This window comes from Takifugu rubripes, chromosome 20 (genome assembly GCF_901000725.2).
Source record: "Takifugu rubripes chromosome 20, fTakRub1.2, whole genome shotgun sequence".
NCBI classification, from domain to species: Eukaryota; Metazoa; Chordata; class Actinopteri; order Tetraodontiformes; family Tetraodontidae; genus Takifugu; species Takifugu rubripes.
This window is the reverse complement of record NC_042304.1, coordinates 1,661,341-1,684,699: the sequence shown is the minus strand read 5'-3', so window position 1 is coordinate 1,684,699 and position 23,359 is coordinate 1,661,341. Positions and strand designations below refer to the sequence as shown.

Sequence of the window (23,359 nt, the reverse complement as noted above, 5' to 3'; positions counted from 1 at the left end):
GTGAATCATCGAGATGAAGGCATTTGGACAGAAACTCCAATGACATTTGGAATATTTATGGCACATGCTCAGAATAAACCCTTAAATCTCACTTGGCTTAGTTATTTTAAGATTAAAGCATGGTCAGAGTCCATACAACATTTTCGCAGTGGGTTAAAAAAAAAAGTAGAATAGACAAGGGTCAAAAGGGGAGTCAGAAAAGTCCAAGAAAACAAGATTTGATTATTAACTATTGAATTTACAGTCTGTCTAGGCAAGTTTGGAAGATTTGTAGAAAGAATGGAAGACAGAGAGCCCATTGGTCATTTTCTCTAAATGCAAATGTTTTAGTATAATTTTATATTTAGCATCAATTCTTGTTTAGTTCTTTCAGAACTTTATAGTATATTTATAGTATGTATTTATAGTAGAATCAATCATGAATCATGTATGTATAGTTGGTTGAAAGTGACCTTTTGTCAGTAAGAGGTGGAAAAAGAATCTGTCTAAAACTGCAATGGAATCTGGGTCAGATTAGTTAACAGATTTGGAAAAACTACAACGTGGCAGTTTGGAATCAGGTCACTGCTGGAAAGAGCTGGAAAAGATCAAGAGGCCCAGCCAGCTCGACTCTGATATCCAAGTCAAAGGAAACAAAACAACATTCTACATGTTAATGACGATATTTATTAATATATTATCATTATCAATACATCCACTACATCCTCACTGTGGAGATGAGTCTGACAGGATGAGGCAGGTGAACCTCTGAAAAATTCTACAAAACAAAGATTTTTCTTCTTATGTTCTTTAGACACAGCTCATATGAAAATGGATCACTTGCACAAAGGTGGTGCTCTGGCATGTAGCTCATAAACCCACACCCTCAACGTCTAAAGATGCAAAAATATTTTTACCAATAAAAAAAACAAAAGTGTAAGAGTCATTTGTCTCATTCTTTAGTACAGTGCTTAGTTAAATTAATTTAATGGAAAGTGGTTGCAGCATAATAGCTAAGAAAGTTTTGGATTAATGTGTAGCCTTTCCTTGTATTGCTGCAGAGTGCGAGGAAATAAATTTCATCTTAATATCATCATTGGACCTGAAAGAACCATTATAGGGAACATTTTATTTATTTATTTATTTGTTTAGTTATTTATTTAAGAGTAGTTCTGTTATTTAACTAATAATCTGACATTTCTATTTCCCATGTTACTTTTAGAAGCTATTTGTTAATGTGAATCTGCCAGATGTTTAACCGTGATTGTGTGTCACAGTTTGCTTCTCCAATCAGGACAGTATTTAGGCCCCAGCTTTTCAAACACTCTCTGCAAGATTGTTTCCTGCCCCTTGCCTTACTTTATAACATTATTTTCCAGACTGATTTCTTCTTGTCAATCCTGCCTATTCCTGCTCTGCCTGTCTCACCTCCACCCCAGTAAATCAACTTGTTTTTGTCCTGATCTGGTGTCTGCTTGCTCCTTGCCTCTTTCACCTTCTGCTTGATTTCCTAAACCCATAGACTCTGTGGATGACTATGAGTTGGTTTACTTACCCAGGCAATTTATTCTCCGGATTCTTTCCTCCTTGGATTCATCTTTTGTTGCAAGACCGACATATCTTAAATCACAACAAATTTTTCGTCTGTTGCATTTGGGTCCTGCCTCACTGTACTCTTGTATCATTTCAAAAATAGACCATTGACCTAACAACCTCACCTACAAATGCGATTTGATGATTTGAAGTTGTCACATTTGTAAGCTTACATTTGTAAGGCAGATCAACCCCCACCATTAGACCTCACCTCTGCTTAAAGAAGGTTTCCCCCAGACTGGGAGGAGCCACTTTTGTAATTGATTAAATCACCTCAGATAGAATTCACTAATTTGGTGGTTTCCTCCCTTCATTATTTTCTCAACACCTCCTGTTGTCAGGAGTTCACGAGAATTCATGTGAATATACTTAAATGTTCCATGTGAAATGGCCTCTTTTTTGTTAGGTGACATTATTATTCTTTTGATCTCAATGGAATAGTAAAGATTTAATATAATGTCCAATGACTTTTCAATATTTCAACCCAGGAGTCAGAGCTGTTCTTCTATGTTACAGCATTCACTCACTACCTTGCCTGACTGAATAATAAAGCATGACAATAAAATAAACCATATATTAAGAAGGAAATAGTTACTTTTCCTGTCTGCCTGATGGATTACCTGAACTGTGCAAGCCTGTCCGCTGCTACCCGAATAACAAGTCATTGGTAACTGTCATTGCCTGCTTGTCTGCTCTTGTGCTGAGCTGGAAAATTCAACTCACTCTGCCAGGCCCCTCTTACAACCCATCTGATTTGGCTTCACCTGTTGCTTCTGCCTAGGCTGTATTTAAGCCACGGCAGTGCAGTTCTGCTTTGCCAGATTGTTATCACTCCATGCCTAATTCTCCAGCACTTTGTTTTGCCGGATTTACTGGTTTTGACCCTGCCTGCCTTGGTCTTCTCTTCTCTATTGATGCCCTGGTAAACCTAACAACCTTCTGTCCCTGTTTAAGAGTTTTTGCCTTGTGTTTATTTGGACTTTGTCCTCCTGTGGTCTTGTGGTGTTTGATTCCTTCTGTGATGTTACCCCCAAGCATTTAATACAGCCGTTTATTAAAACTGCCCTGGAACTGCTGTGTTGTGAGTGGATCCCAACACACCTGTGTCAGGTAACACACAAAGTCAAGACTATGCTCAACAAGAAGAAGCCTGCCTTCAAGAGCAGAGACAGGGAGGCCATGAAAGCAGTACAGCAGGAGGTGAAACACTGTGTGAAGTGAGCCAAGAACACCTGTAGGAGAAAGGTGAGGACATTTTTCAAGCAAAACAGTTTTAACATAACATGTCTGTGCTTGCTGAGCTTGAGCTTGGGTTGAATGTACACACTGTTGTCTCCCTTTCTTTGCACGATGTGCTTTAACTTGTCCCTGAGATCCTGGGTGAATTAACTCGATGCATCATGGCAGTTCCAGTCCAATGTGTCACTGTGGTTATTCTGGATATTTCTTTAGACTCACAGTTCCTGTCTGGATTTTGAGCTAAATCTGTACTAACATGAGGAAGTAGTGCATTAGATTGGAACCCTTGCCCTTTTGTAGTGACAGATGTATACTGATAATTTCAGTAATAGTTTAGAGCAGTATTGTTAGCATTGGGTAATCTTTTAGTGGGCTAACAATTCATGCAAGAATGCGAGTGATTATGTTTTGAATATTTTAGTGTAAAAGAAGCACTAAAATGGCTCGAGACAGTCTAATAGGTGGACATTCCAGGAGGGTTTATTGAATTAGTTCTTGGCATAAGAAAAACTCTTTGCACCTTGGTTAATTGATCCAACAAACATGTGATGTAATACATTTGATACAATCATTTTGAAAAAAAAAAAGATAGTTCTGGATCAGCTGCTTCAATACCTGTGCAGCAGTGTTGCCTGGCAACAGTCTTCATATTGCTGAGTGCTAACCTGAAAACTAAGATCACCCTATACCACCTGAAGGAAGAAACAAACTCTTTTAAAAAAAAAGCAAGACTAAAGTCTGACTGAAGTCAGAGGGTATAATCCTGAAAACATGAATTCAGAATTTAAACATCTGCCTTAATCATCATCAGCAGCAGCAGCAACAGCAAAATTAAACCTGCATGAGGAGAGCCACAGGTCACACTGTAGGACATCCATAAGTTAACCGCCATCAGAAATGTAGCAATGAAAGTGAATGCCTGCGAAAACGGCACAGAAAACCAATTGTGTCATCAGACCTAACCTATGACAGCTTATGGAGTGAAAAGGTGTTATAGGAGTGAAAGGTTTCACACACTGAAGCTGTGACCAGCGTTGAGACTCTTTGAGCAACAATGGAGACAATGTAGGCAAGAACGGCAAAGTGGAAGAACTCCTGCAGCAGCAGAACACACAAGAACTCATAGGATGGTGTGTTACTGACATGGTTTCAGATAGTTCCACAATTGCGGCCATTGGGGCCAAAGTAAATAACTTACCGGAAATAAAAATTTGGTTCCTAAATTGTTCCCTATTATTCCAGATGGGACCATTTGGATGTTTTATTAAAACAGACAATCTCAGGGCTCTTTGTTTTCACAGAGCAGCTGGAACTTTGACTTCAACATTTGCAATAATAAATTGGGTCACAATGCAACTAAATCATTCTTTTTCTTTTTTTTTTTACCAAAACAGATGCATTTTCACTATCTGTAACTCTCAAACTCTCATGAGAACCTAAAGCAAGCAACTCCAGTTCATTCCTCTCTCTTTCTAAAATATACCTTCACTTTACATTGAAAAACAACACAATTATGGACATACAGCAGTAGGGCACTAGAAAAGACCACAGCTAGAGCCCATCCACCTGCCTGAATGCAAACAGACTGCTGACCCACAATCACACATACATACTGGACACCTTGGACCACTGCCTGCCCTGTGAAGCATGTGCCATTGTACCTCTCCAGGCAGCTTAAGTTAAAGAAATCTAAAATGCTTGACAACCAGACAAAAGACCTCTTTCCTTCCTACTTTTCTGACAGATTATTGGTGGACAGGGAAAGCCAGTTTCTTTACCATGTTTATAAAAATAAATCTTGATTCTACGGTGGCCAAACTGAGATAATGGCATAATGAACCATCTTCATTTATAAATATTTATATCTAGAATTACTAGTCATGCATATTATTATTATTATTATTATTATTATTATTATACAATAGGTCAGGTTTAGCTGATATTGTTTTTCAAGTATAAAATGAATATACAACACTATTGTGGATCAACAGATCCCTTCTTGATGCTGAATCAGACAATCAAACAATTGTTGTCACAGCCCCAGAGCAATTAAAGAGTTACAATTGTCACTGTAAGAAACCAATTAGAGTGATTCTTACTGTGAGTGGCCAGGTGATGCAGCTCATCTTGGATTGTCACTTGAACAAGTGCATGAGCAAGAGGATGAGGGAGACCCCAAGGAACCACATTAGTACCACCTCAAAGAACCAGAATGCAGCCTAGTCTGGCCATCCATGTGCACAGTGGACACAGCACAATAATTAAGAGTGCCACCTGAAAAAAGTCGTGTTATTTCATGTTTGTGGTTTTCCACTGCATCTAAAGCTAGTATTTTTCTAATGTATAGGATGGTCATCCTATCTATGTGACTAAAAAAGTTATCAAGGATAGTAAGGATATCAGGATAAGCCATAAAACCTGAATACAAACTGGAGGAAAATGTGGTCACTGGAAATGTCTAATCTAGATTGTAATGAACAATTCTGTGTGCATACATATATCAATCCATATTATACAAATATCTATTGGAATATGTGTTTTACATTTTGCATAGGGTTTCTAGTCTTTTATTGGCTCCATATATTCAATGGAAAAGTATAACTTCACCACAGAGGCTGCACCAAGATGGTACAGGTTCAACGAGGAAGCTCTATTCATCATTCATAAGTGCTTTAATCCAAAAAATATTTTTTAACAATGCTTTTAAATCAATGTAGATATGGCTTTTTTCTATCTATTAAAAAAAAGTAAAATTTGAGACAGTTAAAAATTAGCTGCACCTAAGTCACACACTTCCTGACCCTGTTCGAAGGTCTAAGGATGGAGGATGTCACAACTGTGTAACTTGTATAGCCCTCTGAGGCAAACAATGTTTATGATTTTAGGCTGCAAATAAATTAAACTTTTTTTTAACACTAAAGAAAGAAACAAGCTGCCTTTTTCAATGTGATTTTATTTTTTTTAAAGAACACGCACCCAAATGGCAAACGTTAGCTAACATGTTCCAGTTCATATGCTTGGATACTAACGATTGGACCCAGCTTTAGCAGTCCTGGGATGGTCCGAACATCGCCAACATCCATGATTCCTTCTCCGGAAGACTGGCTGCTTGCCATCGTTGTCGTTTTGACGGCATGCGGCAAAAAGCTTTGAAAAATTGCGAGTCGGGAGGAAGTTCAGCTGCTACGGACCGGAAACACCTGAATACCACACCATGTCAAGTTAACTGAACAAACACATTTTTCCGGGGATTCCTTTCACAGTAAAAGTCAATAGCAACAAAAAAAATCAGCAATAGAAACTCCACAAACATTTCCCATATGCACAACACACATTCAAAGAGTTCCATCTCTGAGTCTTCCGTCTATGAATCACACGCACGAGTTATTCTATCAGAAGCGTCATGATGAACATCGAGTGGCTCTGCAGAAACTTGGGTCTGTTGTTACCCGTTATAGGAGGTATGTTAAAATACACACACACACACACACACACACACACCCACACACACACACACACACACACACACAGATTTGATGATTACCTGAATCATATTACTAGATTATTTCGTATGATGTTACCATGAATAAGGTGCCTGAGGTAAACTGAAGAATGATGGAAATTTCTCACATGATGAAGATGAAAAATCTTTGGAAACATTGTTCTATGAACCATGATTTGTTCTACTGTGATTTGCTGGTCATATTGCCATACTTATATGTCAGAAAAATGTAGAATGGTGGTGCTTTTAGTGTATTAAATGCAATTTTGTGACAGGTTGGTCTTTTTCCAGCAGTCCTCGGGTCTACAGATGACAGCTGGTCCATGAATATACAACCAGAGGTCCGAGCAATTGATGGCTACCCAGTGGTTCTGCCCTGCACTTTCAGCCATCCACGATATTCCCAGCATTCCTCACTGCAGGTGTTTTGGAGCCTAGGCCATGGTCCAGCTGCTGTCATCCTGTATCGCTGCACCAGCACGCCTGCACTCCCTACCTGTGATCCTGGACCAAAACAGGACCAACGCTATCGGCTGGAGGGGAACCCCAAGGAGCATGACCTGTCGCTACGAATTACCAGTGCCACTCTCCAGGACAACGGTCGCTACTACTGCCGAGTTGAGGTCCAAGGACAAAACCACATCGCTTTTGAGGACAAAATGGGAACTAGACTACGAGTAGAAGGTAAATCTGGACAGAATAGGGTCAGGGGTGGGGGGTGAGCTCACAAGCAAACTTTTTTTGTTGCTATGGATTAAAAAGAGGGACATGAATGTGCTTTTTACTTGTGTAGCCTGTGGCTGAGGTTTGGGTAGGGGTGGGTGATATTCATAAACAGTAGTAATTAAGTCTGCCAGCAGATGGCGACAGATGATTTGTTTTTATGTCTGCAGCACCCCCGAAGATTTTGGGGCTAACGGTGGAGGGCAGTGAGCAGTCAGGATTAAGAGCTGTATGTCAAGTCCAGGGCTCCCCACTGCCAGATGTCCAATGGCTCAGCACGGTTGACTCCCTGGAGGTTTTTTTGGCTGGATCATTAGCCCAGGAACCCGAGCACAACCACCATATAGTTAGCCAGCTGACAAATGTGGCTGCAGGTCAACAGTACACCTGCAGTACATCCAACCCACTAGGGCGAGATCAGTCAACCTTGTACATTGTGGCCTTCCAAGCCCAACTACCTGAACTTGGGGCCCCAACTTATGTGTTTCTACTTATCTCGATGTCTCTGGTGCTCAAAGTCTTCCTCCTGGTAGGGACTTTGATGTTGATAGTTTGGGAAGGTCGGCAGAAATTCATCTGCTGGAAAGAGACTCCCATCAAATAATGTTGATGTTTCTTAATATTACACATAATAGATTAACAAAATAAATGTCTGTTTATTTTTTCTTTGTGTAACATTTAGATCTCTAAACACATGCTACCCAAAGAGTTAAAACATTAAAGATGATTGATTATCTGATTCAATGACAAACCAAAGTAATCAATATTCCATTCATTTCATGTATCAGATAAATAAATCTCTCTTTCTCCCTCTCTCTCTTTGAGTTTGCTTCTCATATTTTCCTTCTGAATATTTAAATCAGGATTTTATTATAGTTCATCTTTTGTGATTAATGTTCTGGAGCTTTTTGGCATCCATTCTTCTCTACCATGGATCCAGCATGATCTATCAATGCCAGCAAAGGTGGTTTCCTGACAGTGACGGTCAAACATGGAAAGAGATTATATACCGTAAATTTTGGATTACAGACCGCACCTGATTAAAAGCCGCATAATCTAATTTTAGAAAGAAAATCAATTTTGTACAAGCTGCACCGGATTTTACAAAATTAGGCATCCAACGTAGTAATATGAAAAATTAGATCGAAAACATTCAGTACCGGTATATGTTTTTATTACCGTAAGAAACGAGTCACTGACGAGTGACAAACAGACACCTCTAAAATCTACTATTTCCTAAAGGATTAAAACAACCTTTCCTGGGACAGTTTACCTGGCATGACAGAATTGATATCAGTGATGATCTAATGCTGATGACACACTTCCGGTTGTCAGCCTATTGACTGGCATTTTTCCTCACATTGGAAAGAGCAAGAAGCCACTGAAAGTGCTGTGGTGGTTGCTGTTGTCCCAGATCTGAGTGTTGTGCCACAACTGTAATGACAGTGTGTCTCCCTGTTCCAGCAGCAGGGCAGCACCATTTGATGCTGTATCACTGCCTTCTCCAGATGGTTGCTCATGGGCAATCAGTTGGATCTGTATGCCATTTTTGTAAAGAACGGCACTCATGGGGAAGTTTGTAGGAGCGTTAGCTGTGAATCGAATGTAGTAAACTCCACGTACAGGTGCTGTGAACATACCTGAGGACAACAGAAGGGTTGAGGGTTATTTTGAAAGGCAACAATTTCCATTGTAATTCTTTACCTCACTGCAACAAAACATGGTCATTTAAACAGTAAGGTATTCCAACTCAGTCAGTATGTTGTGCTCCAAGAAGGTAAAATATTTTCATCACTACATTTTCCCTCCTAAATTTAAAAGAACAGCTGTTGCATGTTGAAAATTGTCACTCACCTGTCTCAGAGTTGTACGCCTGTCCAATATTTGTCAAAATGTCTTTATAGATAAGTGTTTTGCTTCCGGAAGTTGTCTTCTGAAGACCATTACCCCCAAGAGAAACAGCAAATGCCACCTTTGGCACATCTGCAGAAAAGAAGAAAAAGTAACAACAGAATATTTTAAGTTTTGAAATTTTGCAAAATCACAACCATAATAGGTGGTTGTTGATTCTCAATTTAAGGTGACACATAAATAATCAAACATTGGCTGGACAGGCATCCATCATGCAGTGCTTACTGAGCAGTTGGCAGTTAAGGACCTTGCTTAAGCTCGCTGTAATGTTTAGTCAACAAAATTAAGTCCATTGGTAAACAGAGGAGTACTTAAAATTGGGGTGAGGAAAGCTGAGAAGGAGTGGAGTTTTCAGGAAAAATTATATACAGTGTTTTTTTTTTCTTCTTCACCACTTTATCACTTTCAGGGTCATAGGGAGGGTGCTGGAGACTACCGAAGCTGCATATGGACACAGGTACTATAGAACAGACCACCACCTCAGCTAACTGGGACACCACCTCAGTTAACCAAGCAACCACTTAGGCTGAACAGGACACTACCTCAACTGATCGAACCACCACCCCAGCTGACCAGATCAAATGGCCAGTCTGTTGTAGAGGATAGAACAACTGCAGCACAATGATCTTATCAGTCAGTACTAGGCTATGAGGATATGTAGTGAAGGATTACTCGGAGGTCACCTAAATGTACGGAGCTTGGTGTCAAAAAAGGGTCAAATAGAGCAATTACTGATTAATTTTAAAACTGATTTCTTGGGTTTGTCTTAAAACATGGTTATCACCTTTGTCTCTTAAAGTCATCATTAGAATGCCTGGTAACAATACCTTCAGAAAAGACTGATTAGAGGGGAAAGGCGCAGGTGTTCTTCTATATGTTAAAAATCACCTCAAATGTCATCAACTGGAACTACCTACTGAGATCCAGTTGGAATATATTGGTGATCACACCACACTTTATATAAGTATGACCTTTACATTATCTATGTATCCAAAACAAACCAAAGTAGATTTCTATGACCAACCTTAAAGTTATTTAATTTATGTGACCACAAGACAGATTTCATCTTAGTAAGCAATTTTTTCATAAATTGAGACAAAAAATAAGACAGATGAAAACTTTAAAGCATTACTGACAACTACGGCTTAACTCAGTTTATAAATACACCAACCACAATAACCAACCAATCACAAACTAAACATTGACCTGTTGTTTACAAACCAACAGTACATAAATCACCATCACTTGCAGCTTTCTAACTGGAATATCTGACCATAATGCAGTTGTCTTCCATAGAAAACTTTCTAAAAAGTGATTCCAAAGTTAATTTCAATATCCATAGAATAACAGGTCAATGAATAATAATATACCAGTAATTCCCAAAAGTTAGCAACGCATTTTAACCTCACATTAAATGAACTGCATTGGATTGCAACAGTTTCTTCAGACGACCTAGATTTAAGTATATTTAAGTATTTTTCAACTAAAATTGTGGCCAAAATGGCAACATTCTCTAAAGGGGGAAGAAAAAGGGAAAAAACAATCATCCATGGTTGACTCCAGATTGCATACAACTAATAAAAAGAAGATATCATCTTCTTAAAGTTGCACTAAAATCAAGGTTAACTGTAGATAAGCAAAAGCTTACATCTGTAAGCAACAAAGTCCCTCAGATAATACGGAAGGCTAAGGCAAACTTGTGAATATCATCAACAATGCAAAAGGAAAAAGTTAAAAAAAAATGGAACATAAAGAAACTTACTGGCAAACAGAACAAAAAAAGATAAGATGAAGATAGAAATAAACATCAATGTAAAATTGACGACAAATCGCAATAGAATTTGTACAGAATTTAACAACTTTTTCATAGACTTTGTTCAAGAAATATCTCAAATGTTCCATCCTCCTGAGTACGAATCCATTCCTATCAATGATGCACGACCGATCTTTATTATAAAGGAGATTTCAGATTATGCTGAACATAATCAGTAAACTGACCAGCTCTAAAGCTAATGATGATTTTGATCTTGAGGTCAGTTTCAAAACAGAGCATAAAAACACAAAAAAAGAGCATAAAAACACTGCTGTCATCTCCCATGTCTTCCTATGTCATTATGTCTTCTCATTTTGTTTTCTATTATGTTTTGTGCTGCATGATCACTTGCCCATGCGCCATTGTCTGTCTAGATGTTTTTTGTTAATATTTAAAGATTAACTGTGTCTAATGTGTAAGTGAACTAAAGTTACATCATGAGTGGGTGTAACCCTACATTTTAAAATGTTACTAATTTTATGATGCTGGCATGTTACCTCTTACCCAGGGACAATGGATGAAAAATAGCTTTATTTATGCTAATACTGGCACATTTACAGAAATGTTGATTAATGTGTACTCTCCCTGATAATAAATCAAATAAAAAGTGCTGGCATCCAGTAGTGGGTCAGTAAAAGTGGTTTGTCAATCCTGAAACTCACCTCTGACTAATCTCAACTCTCTCTCTGCAGCCTCCAGGTGCTCTTTGAGACCTAAAAATACAGAGAAACAAAACAGAATCAGAAAAGTTTAACAAAATCCCACTAATAAAATTGATGGAAACTTTATCAAGAGAACGGTGAGAATTTTGATGAAAGTAGCAACAACAAGCAAATTCATACCCTGATTTTCTGCCTGAAGCTCTTTTACTGAAGTCTGAAGGGTCTTAAGTTCAGCATTAAAGTCCATTTCAGTTGTTCGGTTATCCACCCTAAAAAATAAATGGCCACCCTTAGGCATCAGCATTCAATTATAATTACAGGGGTTCAAAAAATTCACAGAGGAATGTGCACTTAAAGTTTTCATTACATGTCTTGTAGAAATTGTAGAATTAAAATTGTCACAAAAGTTAGGAGGGGATTTCTTCTCATAGTGCTATATTGTGAAGGGGGTTCTTATAGTGGGTCTGCTCGTCTTTGTAATATATTGGGTACAATGATTGTGGTACCTCAAATTCTGTTGGTGTATTGCTAGTGTAAGGGGCCACTGTAGTTTCTTTTGCCATACTTACATAGAAAATAGTAGGAAGCCACTGAAGGTACTGTGGTGGTTGCTGTTGTCCCAGATCTGAGTGTTGTGCCACAGTACCATCTTCAGTCGGTCTCCCTTCTCAAGCATTAGTGCAGCACCATTTGATGCTGTATCACTGCCTTCACCAGACATCTGCTCATGTGCGATCAGCTGGATCTCATCATTATTTTTGTATAAAACTGCACTCTTTGGGAAATTGTTCGGTCCATTGGCTGTAAAGCGGATGTAATACACTCCACGGATTGGTGCTGTAAAAACACCTGGAAAGGAAACAAGAAGCCACAATGATAATAGACACAAACTGCTGGATATTATGAACAATGGCAGCCACCCTCTGCACACCGTCATCAGCAACCAGAGGAGCCTATTCAGTGAAAGACTGCTCCTTCAGAAGTGTCGGACCAACAGGCTCAAGAACTCTTTTGTCCATCATGCCATCACACTCTCCTCACTTAGCGGAAGGAGGACATAGAGCACGGAGGACAGTTAAAAGGGGGGTAACCATCTTACACTTACTTTTGTGACACACATGCACACACAGAAATGGACACGTGCTGCAATATAGTTGATGTATATATTCATATGAGTGTGTATATATATATATATATATATATATATGTATATGTGTGTGGGTGTGTGTGTGTGTGTGTGTGTGTACACAAAAAAAAAAAATCTCTTCCTCACCTTCCTGGGTGGTGCCTCCTTCCTTCAGACTCGGGCCCTCTACCAGAGGCCTGGGAGTCTGAGGGTTCTGCGCAGGATCTTAGCTGTTCCTAGGACTGCGCTCTTCTGGACAGAGATCTCTGATGTGGTTCCTGATATCTGTTGGAGCCATCTACTCAGCTTGGGTGTTACTGCCCCTAGTGTCCCGATCACCACTGGGACCACTGTTGCCTTCATGCCCCACATTCTCTCCACCTCCTCCTTCAGCCCTTGGTACTTCTCCAGCTTCTCGTGTTCCTTCTTTCTGATGTTGCTATCACTTGGGATTGCTACATCTGCCACCACCACTATCTTCTGGTGTTTATCTATCACCACGCTGTCAGGCTGGTTGGCCACCACCATTGTCAGTCTGGACCTAGAAGTCCCACAGGATCTTGGTCTTGTTCTCCAGCACTTTCGGGGGTGTCTCCCACCTGGACCTTGGGACCTCCAGTCCATACTTAGTGCAGATGTTCCTGTACACTATGCCAGCCACCTGGTTATGCCGCTCCATGTATGCCTTGCCTGCTAACATCTTGCACCCTGCTGTGATGTGCTGGACTGTCTCAAAGGCATCTCCACACAGTCTGCACAGGTCTTGTCTGATATGGTAGACCCTGGCCTCTATTGCTCTGGTGCTCAGGGCCTGTTCTTCTGCAGCCATGAGTAGTGCCTCTGTGCTGTCTTTCAGTCCAGCCTTTGTCAGCCACTGGTATGTTTTCTCGATATCAGCCACTTCCTCAATTTGTCGGTGGTACATTCCATGCATGGGCTTGTCCTTCCATGATAGCCCCTCAGATTCCTCCTCCTTGATGGGCTTTTGTTGCCTGGGGCATTCACACAGCAGTTAGTCAGTGGGGGCCATCTTCTTGATGTACTCTCGGAGGCTTGTTGTTTCCTCCTGGACAGTAATTCAGACACTTACTAGTCCTCGGCCCCCTTCCTTTCACTTTGTGTACAGCCTCAGGACACTGGACTTAGGGTGAAACCCTCCGTGCATGGTGAGGAGCTTTCTTGTCTTGAAGTCAGTGGCTTGTATCTCTTCCAGTGGCCAGGGTATTATGCTAGCACGGGATCTGATTACTGGCAGGGCGTAGGTGTTTATGGCCTGGATCTTATGCTTACCATTCAGCTGACTTTTCAGGACCAGGGTTAGCCACTCTGGGTGGTCCCCTGATGTTAGCAGCTGGTTTATCTCTCTCTACACAGCTGACCATCAGCTCAAGGTTTCTTCCTGTTAAAGGGGAGTTTTTCCTTGCCACTGTTTGCTTGTTGGGGGTTAGGCCCTGGGATTCTGTGAACCGCCTAGAAACAATTTTGATTGTAACAGAAGATTGATTGATTGATTGATTGATTGATTGAGTGATTGATATATGCACACAAACGTTAACATGTAAAAACAGATTTGACAAACAGAATGGCCCAAAGCCATTAAGAAATTTAAAAAGCCACAAGAGCATTGATATTGAAACAAATGGGGAGCCAGTGGGTTGATTTTAAATGTGGTGAAATGTGGGCCCACCCTCTGGTTTTAGTGAGCACACATGCTGCTGGAATTTGGAGTAGTTGTAGATTAGAGATTATCTGATTGAGAATGACATAGTGCAGCACATTACAGTAATCCAGGTAACATGAGATAAAAGCATGCAGCATTTAAAATGCATGTCATTTAAAATCTTGAAAGGGGGCATCTCTGTACTGTAGTTTGACCTAAAACCAGACTTATAGCTTTCTAAAAAAAAGACTTTTTTTACATTTTTGAGTTTCTGGTTTTTTTTTTTTTAAATACTACTACTACTACTACTACTACTACTAATAATAATAATAATAATAATAATAATAATAATAATAATAATAATAATAGGACAAAAACAAGTTCTGTAAAGTTTTACTTTGAAACTATAAGTTGTATACAGGCCAATAATTAATGAGTTAAATGAAAAATATTACTTCATTCATTCATTAAATGTCCATTGCTGCAACCCAACCACTGCTCTGGAATCACATTTCATGAATAAGGTTAGTCCAAAATGCAGCTAAAAGAATGTAAGAAGGTTCCAAAAACTCATATTCTTTCTGAACCTTTTCAACAATCAGCAACTTTATTTTAGAATTACCTTCAGATAATATAATTTGCAGGAAAAAACACATCTAAAGCCAGTTAACTTTAGTTAACTTCAATCTACCTGATGCAAAATACAATGATTTTATTTTGCACATTCAAATCAAATCAGATAAATATGATGTATGTTATATTACGAGAAGTTTCAAAGTTAGAGTGCCATATCTGAATTACAGGTACTGAAATGCTCTGACCTGTCTGTGAGTTGTAAGCCCCGCCCACATTGGTCAGAACATCCGCGTAAATGAGGTCTTTGTTTCCACTTGTTGTCTTCATGAGACCATTTCCTCCCAGTGAAGCAGCAAAAGCAATTTGAGGCGTTTCTACCATGAAGGACATAAAGTAAATAAACATGTTTATTAAAGTTTAATAACTTTTAAACAAAATTATGAGAGTATGAAATTTTGGATGATTACAGCAACTAACTTATTTTTTGTGTGTATTCATTTTTTTAAAATTAAAATTGGTTAAATTATCATCATTACTGATAAAAAAATGACAAATATATGAATTCAATACAATTCAATTTTAAAACCTGAGACTGATGAGGAACATTATGCAGAGTATGACATTATCACAGACACATACAGAAAAGCACCGTGCTGAAATATTAAATAATGAATCTAACTTCAATTTATTTATAAAGTTTGAGGTTTTACTCCTCATTGAGATTTTTTTCTGCCCGTCATTGTGCACAAAGGATTAACCGTCTTTGTTCATTGCAATACCTTTTTGTTTGTTTTTCTTACCTTTTATTCTCTTCATTTCAGTTTCAAATTCTTTAAGACGTTCAGTCATTACTACAAAACAAATGACAAAACAAATCAAATTTAAAATATTTAAAAGAAAGTTGATATTTGCAATTGAATGCATTAACATAAAAAGCTCTAATCAGTTTTTTAGGTTTGTGAACTCTCTAAATTAATTCACAAAACTATCTGCTTTTTATTAATAACCAAAATGCAATTACATTAAAAAAAATATTTAAATTGACATCATCATTTCCTGTGTAAATTATTAATATAATTTGCTCAGGTTTGAGCTAAGGATTACCATGTACATATTAAAGCGTACTGTATACCTTGTTAAAATGTAAGACATACACTTGCTTGACACTGCTGTTTGTTAAAAGATTACGTTGTTTACTTCAGAAATACATTTATGTCATTATCCAATTTTCTTGTAGCAGTGCTGGTAAATAATCTGAGTTTATAACTGAGAATTCTACCTGTCTTGTCAGAGAGTAGTATTATCTAGTATTTAATCAAATATAATATGGGTGCAGAATTTGTTTACCTTCTGTGTCTTATAGCTAGTTTTATATATAGTTTTAAAATTGCTGGGTGAAAAAAAACTGAACTTTTTTATCTGAATGAATGCAATTTTATGTGTTCAGTGACATTGAGAAATCACACTGAGTCTACATATACCAGGACCAAAGTTGAAGAAATATTACACATTCTGAGCAGAGTAGTCACACATTTTCTAGTTCAGTTTGTTGTTTCATTAATTGTTACACTAATGAGCAAAGAATTGCAGAGACTCTCTCATAAACAACCCTTAACTGGCTGTGCCTTTACCTTTTCTCTCAGTTTGTAGAGCCTCTAGGATGTCCTGCATCTTTCTCAGCTCAGCGTGACCCTCAGTAGGCTGGGCGAAGGGTACCTGGGCCAAGCAAGCAATGGCCAGCAGCACAACAGACATGTAATGGCACATGTTGAGTTAGAATGATAAAAACCATCGCTGCCTTTTAAATCAACCCAATCTGCCCAGGTCTGTCTTGACTCACTATTGGCTGTTGCAAAGATCACTTGGTCAATCTGAATCAATTCAGTTGGGAGTCACCGCCCACTAATGCCCATAAAAGGAACTGCAGCAGGGCCCTGTCGACAGAGCAAAAAGCAGCAAAATGCCGAAAGCAAAATGCCCAAATCTTGCCTCCACGCCTGATTTCTGACGGCGTGTTGAACAATCAAGAAAGGATGGCTAACACGCTTGATAAAATTGCCTCAACCCTGATGACTATAGCCAACACACTTAAAGAAATCAACGAGAATGTAAAAAAAAAAAAGAATGTAAAAAAAATAAACGTGTAAAAGTTGTGCTCTGAAACCGGTCTCTCTTATTTTTTTCTTTTTGAAGTGAATCAAGACTGTTAGACTGAAATTGTGACAATAATGCATTTTATTCACAAACGGGCAATTAATTGCGCTCGAATGTGAACCGCGTGCCTACAGTCTGGCCCCATCATTGCGTCAGGACGCACATCCTCACGGGATTGTGGCTGAGGGGGAAGAGGGACACCACGCTTCATAGCGATGTTGTGCAGGACACAGCAGGCCATGATTATCCTACAGACCTGTAATGGTGAGGGAGAGTCATAAGTTAGATGAATAAACGTAATCTAAGCAGATTTTATAACAAAAATAAATAATTACCTTCTCCGGTTTGTACAGCAATTTGCCACCTGCTGTGTCCAAACACATCCAGCGCCCCTTTAAAATGCCGATGTTGCGTTCACCGTCCAGGTACGGGAGGCTGACTCCATCGCTACTTTTAAGATCAGAATCAAAACCTACCTCTTTGAAAAAGCTTATTTTTACTAATTCAGTAGTTCCAGTTACTATCATAGACAGACAAATTATCATACTTAGGGGGTCGTCTAATCGTTAGGTCACATCTTAGTTATGCTGTTATAGGCCAAGGCTGCCGGGGTCCGGAAACATGATCACCTGACAGGCCTCTGTCACTCCACTGGGTCATGGTTTCCTCTCCTTTCCTCTCCTCATCAAGCAGACTAGTTATGCTGATTCTTGTGTAGTTTTTCTGCTTCTCCCCCCCTATTTATTTACAGGTATTGCCGCTCTCGGAGCTGCATAATGACCTCCAGCCCCGCTGAAGTGATTGTATATCATATTATTTGTGTGTGTTTCTGTGCTCTGTGCCTCTCCTCTCCTCTCCCCCTCCTTCTCCTTTTCCTCTCCCTCTCCTCTCCCTTCCTCTCCTCTTTCCCCTCCTCCTCCTTCTCCTTCTCCTTCTCCTCTCCTCTACCTCCTCTTCACTCTACTTGTCCTCTCCTCTACCCCTCTCCTCTCCTCTCCTACCTATCCTATCCTCTACCTGTCCTCCCCCTTCTCCTCTCTCTTTACCCAGCCGGCCATCAGCAGGAGGGTCCCCCTACATGAGCCTGGTCCTGCTCAAGGTTTCTTCCTGTTAAAGGGGAGTTTTTCCTTGCCACTGTTGCTTGTCTGGGGTCAGGCCCTGGGTTTCTGGAAAGCGCCTTGAAAGAATTTTGATTGTATAAGACGCTATATAAATAAAGATTGATTTGATTTGATGATTTGATTCGATGGTGGAGCGACTGCGCGCATGCATTTGATTGAATAAAATTTCCTGTGGAGTCTGAGGGTTGGTCAGTGGTGTCAACAACCAAGGAGCCAGGGCATATACTCGATCCCCTAATAAAATAAATCAAGATAAAATCAAATAAAAAGACAGTTTTGGCATGGTTTCCAATTTGGTTGATTAATGTTAAGTCATTGGCACATTTACGTAATTTTAAAATTCTGTGTAAATCACCAAAAATAGGAAATAAATAAATAAATAAATAAATAAATAAATAAATAAATAAATATGACAGAATTATCATTGTAATATTGAATTTTATTGAACTGCACAAGAGAAGAAAACACAACCATGCCAACATGTCGGCACTGAAATGTGCGTAAGAGTACTCCTGAGTGTTCGTAGGATTTGTTCTTACCTATGCATAAATCCAGGATGAGAAGAAAATCATGAATGCCACAATCTTCGTAAAATGTTCGTAAGTGGGACTTAAGAACAAATTTGTGTTACGCATCCTCAGCAGGAGAAGCACCTCCTTGCTCATCCATGGCTTCTGATTGGGTGGTGGTGGTGATGTGGTCCAGAACAGAACAGGTGAGATTGTTAATATCGGCATGTGAGCCACAGATGACCTGGGAACTAAACATACTTCAGTCTATGTGTTGAAACCCATCCTGGAGTACAGAGTCTGCCCCTGCCAGCTACACCTTGATGGTCTTGACTGACAGCCTGACATGGTTGATGAGGGGTGAATGCTTGGGTGTGAGGAACAAAGAGAGGTGATCTGATTGTCCTAGGTGGGGCAGGGGTGTTGCTGTATAGGCACCAGCCACTCCATCGACAGAAGATTACAACATGTTTTGTCATTCCCCAATGAGTACCTCATGTCGCCAACTTTCTGAGACGAAAATAAGGGAGATGTTGCATAGGAGGGAGGGGAGAGCGGAGTATAAATTTATAGCATATAAAATATGTATAGTTATTGTATGTTAGCTCTAAAAAACAATTGCTGATAGAGTGAACCTGTCCCTGTCCAGGTACGGGAAGCTGACTCCATCTCTACTTTTAAGATTAGACTGAAAACCTTCCTCTTTGAAAAAGCTTATTGTCACTAATTCTGTAGTTGCAGTTACTATCCTAGACAGACAAATGATCATACTTAGGAGGTCGTCTAATTATTAGATTAATATCTTAGTTATGCTGCTATAGGCCGAGGCTGCCGGGGTCCAGAAACACGATCACCTGACAGGCCTCTGTCACCCCACTGGCCAATATAAACATGTATAAACATAGATAAATATAGATCATACATCACTAAAAATATGATTTGAAATATCAGAATATATATAACCTGATAAGTGAAGTATCTTTAAAAATCCCTCAAATCTTAACACTGATCATTATAGAGAGCTCTTTAAAACATGAAACGTGATTAAATTTGTATTGATTCTCCAAGTTAAGGCATCAATGTAACGTGAAGTCAATTCCATTCTAGTATTTTTCAGCCCCTCAATATAACCACACAGGTGGGAACATAGTTCTTCACTCTGTCATGGTGCCTGTTTTTGTGTATTGCCTTTTTGTGTTCTGTATTCCTTCCCACTATTTTTTTTTTTTCTCTTTAGCAGAGGATTTGCTTGCAGAGACGGATCACTGCTCCTGATCATCCTTGATTTAAATTCTACTCTTGAAATCACTCCTGTTACCTACTTAGATTACATGAATGGCTCTTTCGACTGATTTAACCTGAGTAATTCACAAAATAGTATAGTAGTAACAATAAAAATAGCAGAAATGGGATTAAAATTACTTGGATAAATATGATGTTTTCATATTTTTTGAAAGGGATAGTTTTCAGTATTTACATCACTGTGGCGATAGCTCAAAAAGGATTTGCTTGTTTTAAAGGTGGCTAAATGGAGGTCAGTGAGCTTGAGGATCACTGACCCTGAGGATAAAACCTTGGCTTGATGGTCTTTGTACCAGATCTAATGTTTGTGCTGCATTGACCTCAGACCATGGTTCAACCCTGCCCTTGGTCAACCTGGGTCAGCAAGTTTGCAGAGACAGCAAAAGAGGATCTAACTTAACACATATAGAATCATTTTAGCAAGATTTAGACAAGATTGGTTGAGTACATTCTGATATTTGTCACAGAAGTTGACTCCACCCCTGCTGGTAGATCAACTGTTTTCATTCCGGGGTTGTAAAATGTGAAGAGATATGAAAGGAGGGAGAGCGTGTTGGTATGTCTTTTCATGCCAGAATATATAGGAAGATAGAAAAAAATTGAATAGAGAATCACGCAAAACATCTTGTCCACTACAGTTTAGTCTATTAATTTGCTTAATAAATCATTTGTTTTTTATAATCAGCACTTGTCATCCAAAGTTATTTTCTTAAATCATTTTATTCAGCTTCCTTATCTTTTGTGGAATTTGATTTGGAGGGAAGTTCAAGAACTAAACCATCACTGATTGTTAGGTTCAAACTGTTCATATAGCAATGCTGTAACCACTTATTATCACTGTGGACGGTAGGTTCAAATCATTATGTTTCTTAGTACAATTCTATAGTAAATTTTAATTCCCTATTTTATATTACAAATTAAATTCGTATCCCCTGTATTCATGTTCAAAGCTGTATGGACATCCCCTACATAGGTGACACAGGGAGAATAAATTATGTCTCACCCTGTCATGTCACAGGAGACTAAGTTGTCTGTTACACTAACTTACAAATTTACTATCATTCGATAGTATCAATGTGGGCCACAACACCATCCAGACAGAAAGAAGATCATCAGGCAGATTGACCACACCATTGGGTACCTGGTGGAAGCAGTCAGGCACCATAATTTTACTGAGAAAGGTTGGACTGTTATTATTAAAGTAAAAAGGAAATAATAATCATAAAGGATACAATTTTTAAAAAAAAAACAAAAAACCATTATCGCACAAACCTGGTTGATGTTCTCGGAAACAGCGACAGCTTTCCTTCAGTTCCCTTTGTAGTTCACGGAAGCGACGACGACGGATGTGGCTTTCCTCTAGCTCCTCTTTGAGTCTTTGCTGTCTAAGACGAGCCCCTTTCAGTTCCTCTTCGAGTCTTTGTTGCCGTAGAGGAGCTTCCTCAGGTTCCTATTCTACACTTTGCTGCAAACCTTGAGCTTTCCCCGGTTCTTGACAGCAAGGGAGGTCTTCTTCTTCCTCAGAGTCGTGGTCTTGGTCTACCTGCCGCAGCGGATGCACTTGCTGATGCGGCTGCTTCTCCACCTGTAGCTGCTGCTCCACCTTTGGCTGCACTTGCTGATGCACTTGCTGATGAGGCTCTAAGTCAACAACAACAAAAAAATATCCATGCAATAACAAATAACAGATCTGGCTGAAAAGATCCTATTTTTAGTCAGGTGGCACCATGTGCACTGTCTACATTCTGCATCCTCCTCCATGCATCCACCAGGTCATGAGAATAGACCAGCTGCCTCAGACTGTGTTGAGATGTAGGATGAGGCTCTGAATGAATGCAGTCTAAAAGTTATTACGTGCAGTTAAAATCCCCATCCAGGTATAAAAACTCTTCTGAACCACAACTACTAACTTTATCAAAAAAGCTCTTCCTCTCTGTGCCACTGGTGGGAGCATAAATATTAAGAAAAGAGGAAGCCCACTCCATCACTGAGGGTGGTGTTGTGGCTCAGCACTCTTTCTCCCAGTCCTCCTCATTGCCTCCATCGTTGTGGACCTCTTGCTATAATAAAACATCAACATGTTTCCTCTGTGCTGTGTCGACCACTAGTGCCTGTTTCCCTGCTTCTCTGGCTCAGTTTGCATTTACCGTTCTAAAAACATCCATAATGAGGGAAAGTTAAAACCAGTGACAGTGAAACAAAATAAAGAAAGAAATGCCTTTGTGTTTGTTCCGGCCTGCATCCTGCTGTGGCTGTGAGGTGTTTTCTGCCTTCCACAGAGTTTTGTGATTAGTTTTGTACTTTTTTCTGCATGTTATTAATAAAGCTTTTTATTAAGGTGTCCGGAAATGCTGTGCTGCAAGTGGATCCCACCACACCCGTGTCAGTACAATCTGGCCAAAAATGGATGCAGTGCAAGGCCCCTCGCCACTGGCTCACCTCACGAAGATTGCGGCAGTTTTGCAGCAGCATGAGACTATGACAATCACAGCTGCTGCAGAGGACAGAAAAGCAGCATAAATCCATGAACTCACACTAGCTGGGCTAGTAGGACAGCTAAACCACCACACTCAAGTCAATCTGCTGCTGCCTCTGCTGGTGATGATTCTTCCCCTGTTCATGCCAATGCTTTGGCTCATGTTCCACGGGCATCTGCAGACCCTGAACCTCGGGTTAAAACCCCGACAATGCTATGATGGGGACTGTGAGATCTGCCGCCCTTTCATCACCCACTGCTCACTCCTATTTACTCTGCAGTCCAGCACCTTCACCACAGAGGAAGCAAATGTGGTGTTTGTCATTAACTACATGACCAGCAGAGCGTGGGTATGGGGAACAGCTGAGTGGGAGAGGCATTCGTTTTCCTGTGCTTCATTTGACCGGTTTGCTGTAGAGCTGCACAAGGTATTTGGATTAGAATCCTGTGGTGCGGAAGTATCTGGTGGGCTCATTGGACTGAGGCAGGGAGCACATACGGTGGCGGATAATTCCATAGACTTTCTTACAAAAGCCAGCCAGAGCAGTTGGAATAGTTCTGCTCTTTGTGATGCTTTCCACCATGGACTAGCTGACTACATTAAGGATGAACTTCTTCATTTCACATTTATTCAACAGTGACAAACTTTTCATTTGAAACATTAAATGTGGCTGAGATCTGTTTTAAAAAAAAATCTTTTTAAAGATAAGTCACACAGGGACATTGTTTGCCCAGAACACAGGTCTGTTTGTTGAGATGAAGTAAAGGGAACTATTACCATCGAGATATGTCTTGAAGGCAAATATTTGTTGGTACAAGAAACCTGTTTTAATCTCTTCCTCACCATTCAACCAAAAAACATAACAGTCTCTTCTGTTGAAGCATTTTCTTTGAAAATTCATTTGTTCTCAGCATGATGGCCGATCTACTCTCTGTGCGGTATACAGCATTACTAGGGAAGCCTGAAAAATTTATTTCAAGAATCACTGCTCTGGATATCTGTAGAATAAACT

At 39.6% G+C, this 23,359-nt stretch overlaps 2 protein-coding genes and 1 pseudogene across 2 annotated transcripts; 1 reads left to right on the top strand and 2 right to left on the bottom strand.

Annotated features, from left to right (window-relative positions):
- Positions 1–3,595: 3,595 nt before the first annotated feature.
- Positions 3,596–6,637, bottom strand: LOC105418792 (CKLF-like MARVEL transmembrane domain-containing protein 7; annotated as a pseudogene).
- On the top strand, positions 6,394–7,646 carry LOC101073332 (sialic acid-binding Ig-like lectin 15). Its single transcript, XM_029828372.1, has 3 exons — positions 6,394–6,411; positions 6,589–7,031; positions 7,199–7,646. The coding sequence occupies exons 1-3, from the start codon at positions 6,394–6,396 to the stop codon at positions 7,638–7,640; spliced, it is 903 nt and encodes a 300-aa protein (XP_029684232.1). The 3' UTR covers positions 7,641–7,646.
- A 542-nt stretch (positions 7,647–8,188) lies between these two features.
- Positions 8,189–16,571, bottom strand: LOC115247300 (uncharacterized). The gene is made up of 8 exons (XM_029828564.1): positions 16,416–16,571; positions 15,585–15,635; positions 15,030–15,158; positions 11,992–12,271; positions 11,603–11,691; positions 11,423–11,473; positions 8,891–9,019; positions 8,189–8,676 (listed from the first exon to the last, which is right to left on the bottom strand). Exons 1-8 carry the CDS (start codon positions 16,549–16,551, stop codon positions 8,393–8,395), a joined length of 1,149 nt encoding a protein of 382 aa, XP_029684424.1. The 5' UTR covers positions 16,552–16,571; the 3' UTR covers positions 8,189–8,392.
- Positions 16,572–23,359: the final 6,788 nt, after the last annotated feature.

Bases quoted from the DNA above. Each gene is read 5' to 3' on its own strand.
- LOC101073332 (XM_029828372.1), top strand. The intron at 7,032-7,198 runs GTGAGCTCACAA...ATTTGTTTTTAT, and splicing joins AATAGGGTCAGGGGTGGGGG to GTCTGCAGCACCCCCGAAGA.
- LOC115247300 (XM_029828564.1), bottom strand. From the start codon at position 16,551: ATGTGCCATTACATGTCTGTTGTGCTGCTGGCCATTGCTTGCTTGGCC. The intron at 12,272-15,029 runs GTCAGAGCATTT...TTTCCTTTCCAG, and splicing joins GGCTTACAACTCACAGACAG to GTGTTTTTACAGCACCAATC. The intron at 11,474-11,602 runs GTATGAATTTGC...CTGTATTTTTAG, and splicing joins GCTTCAGGCAGAAAATCAGG to GTCTCAAAGAGCACCTGGAG.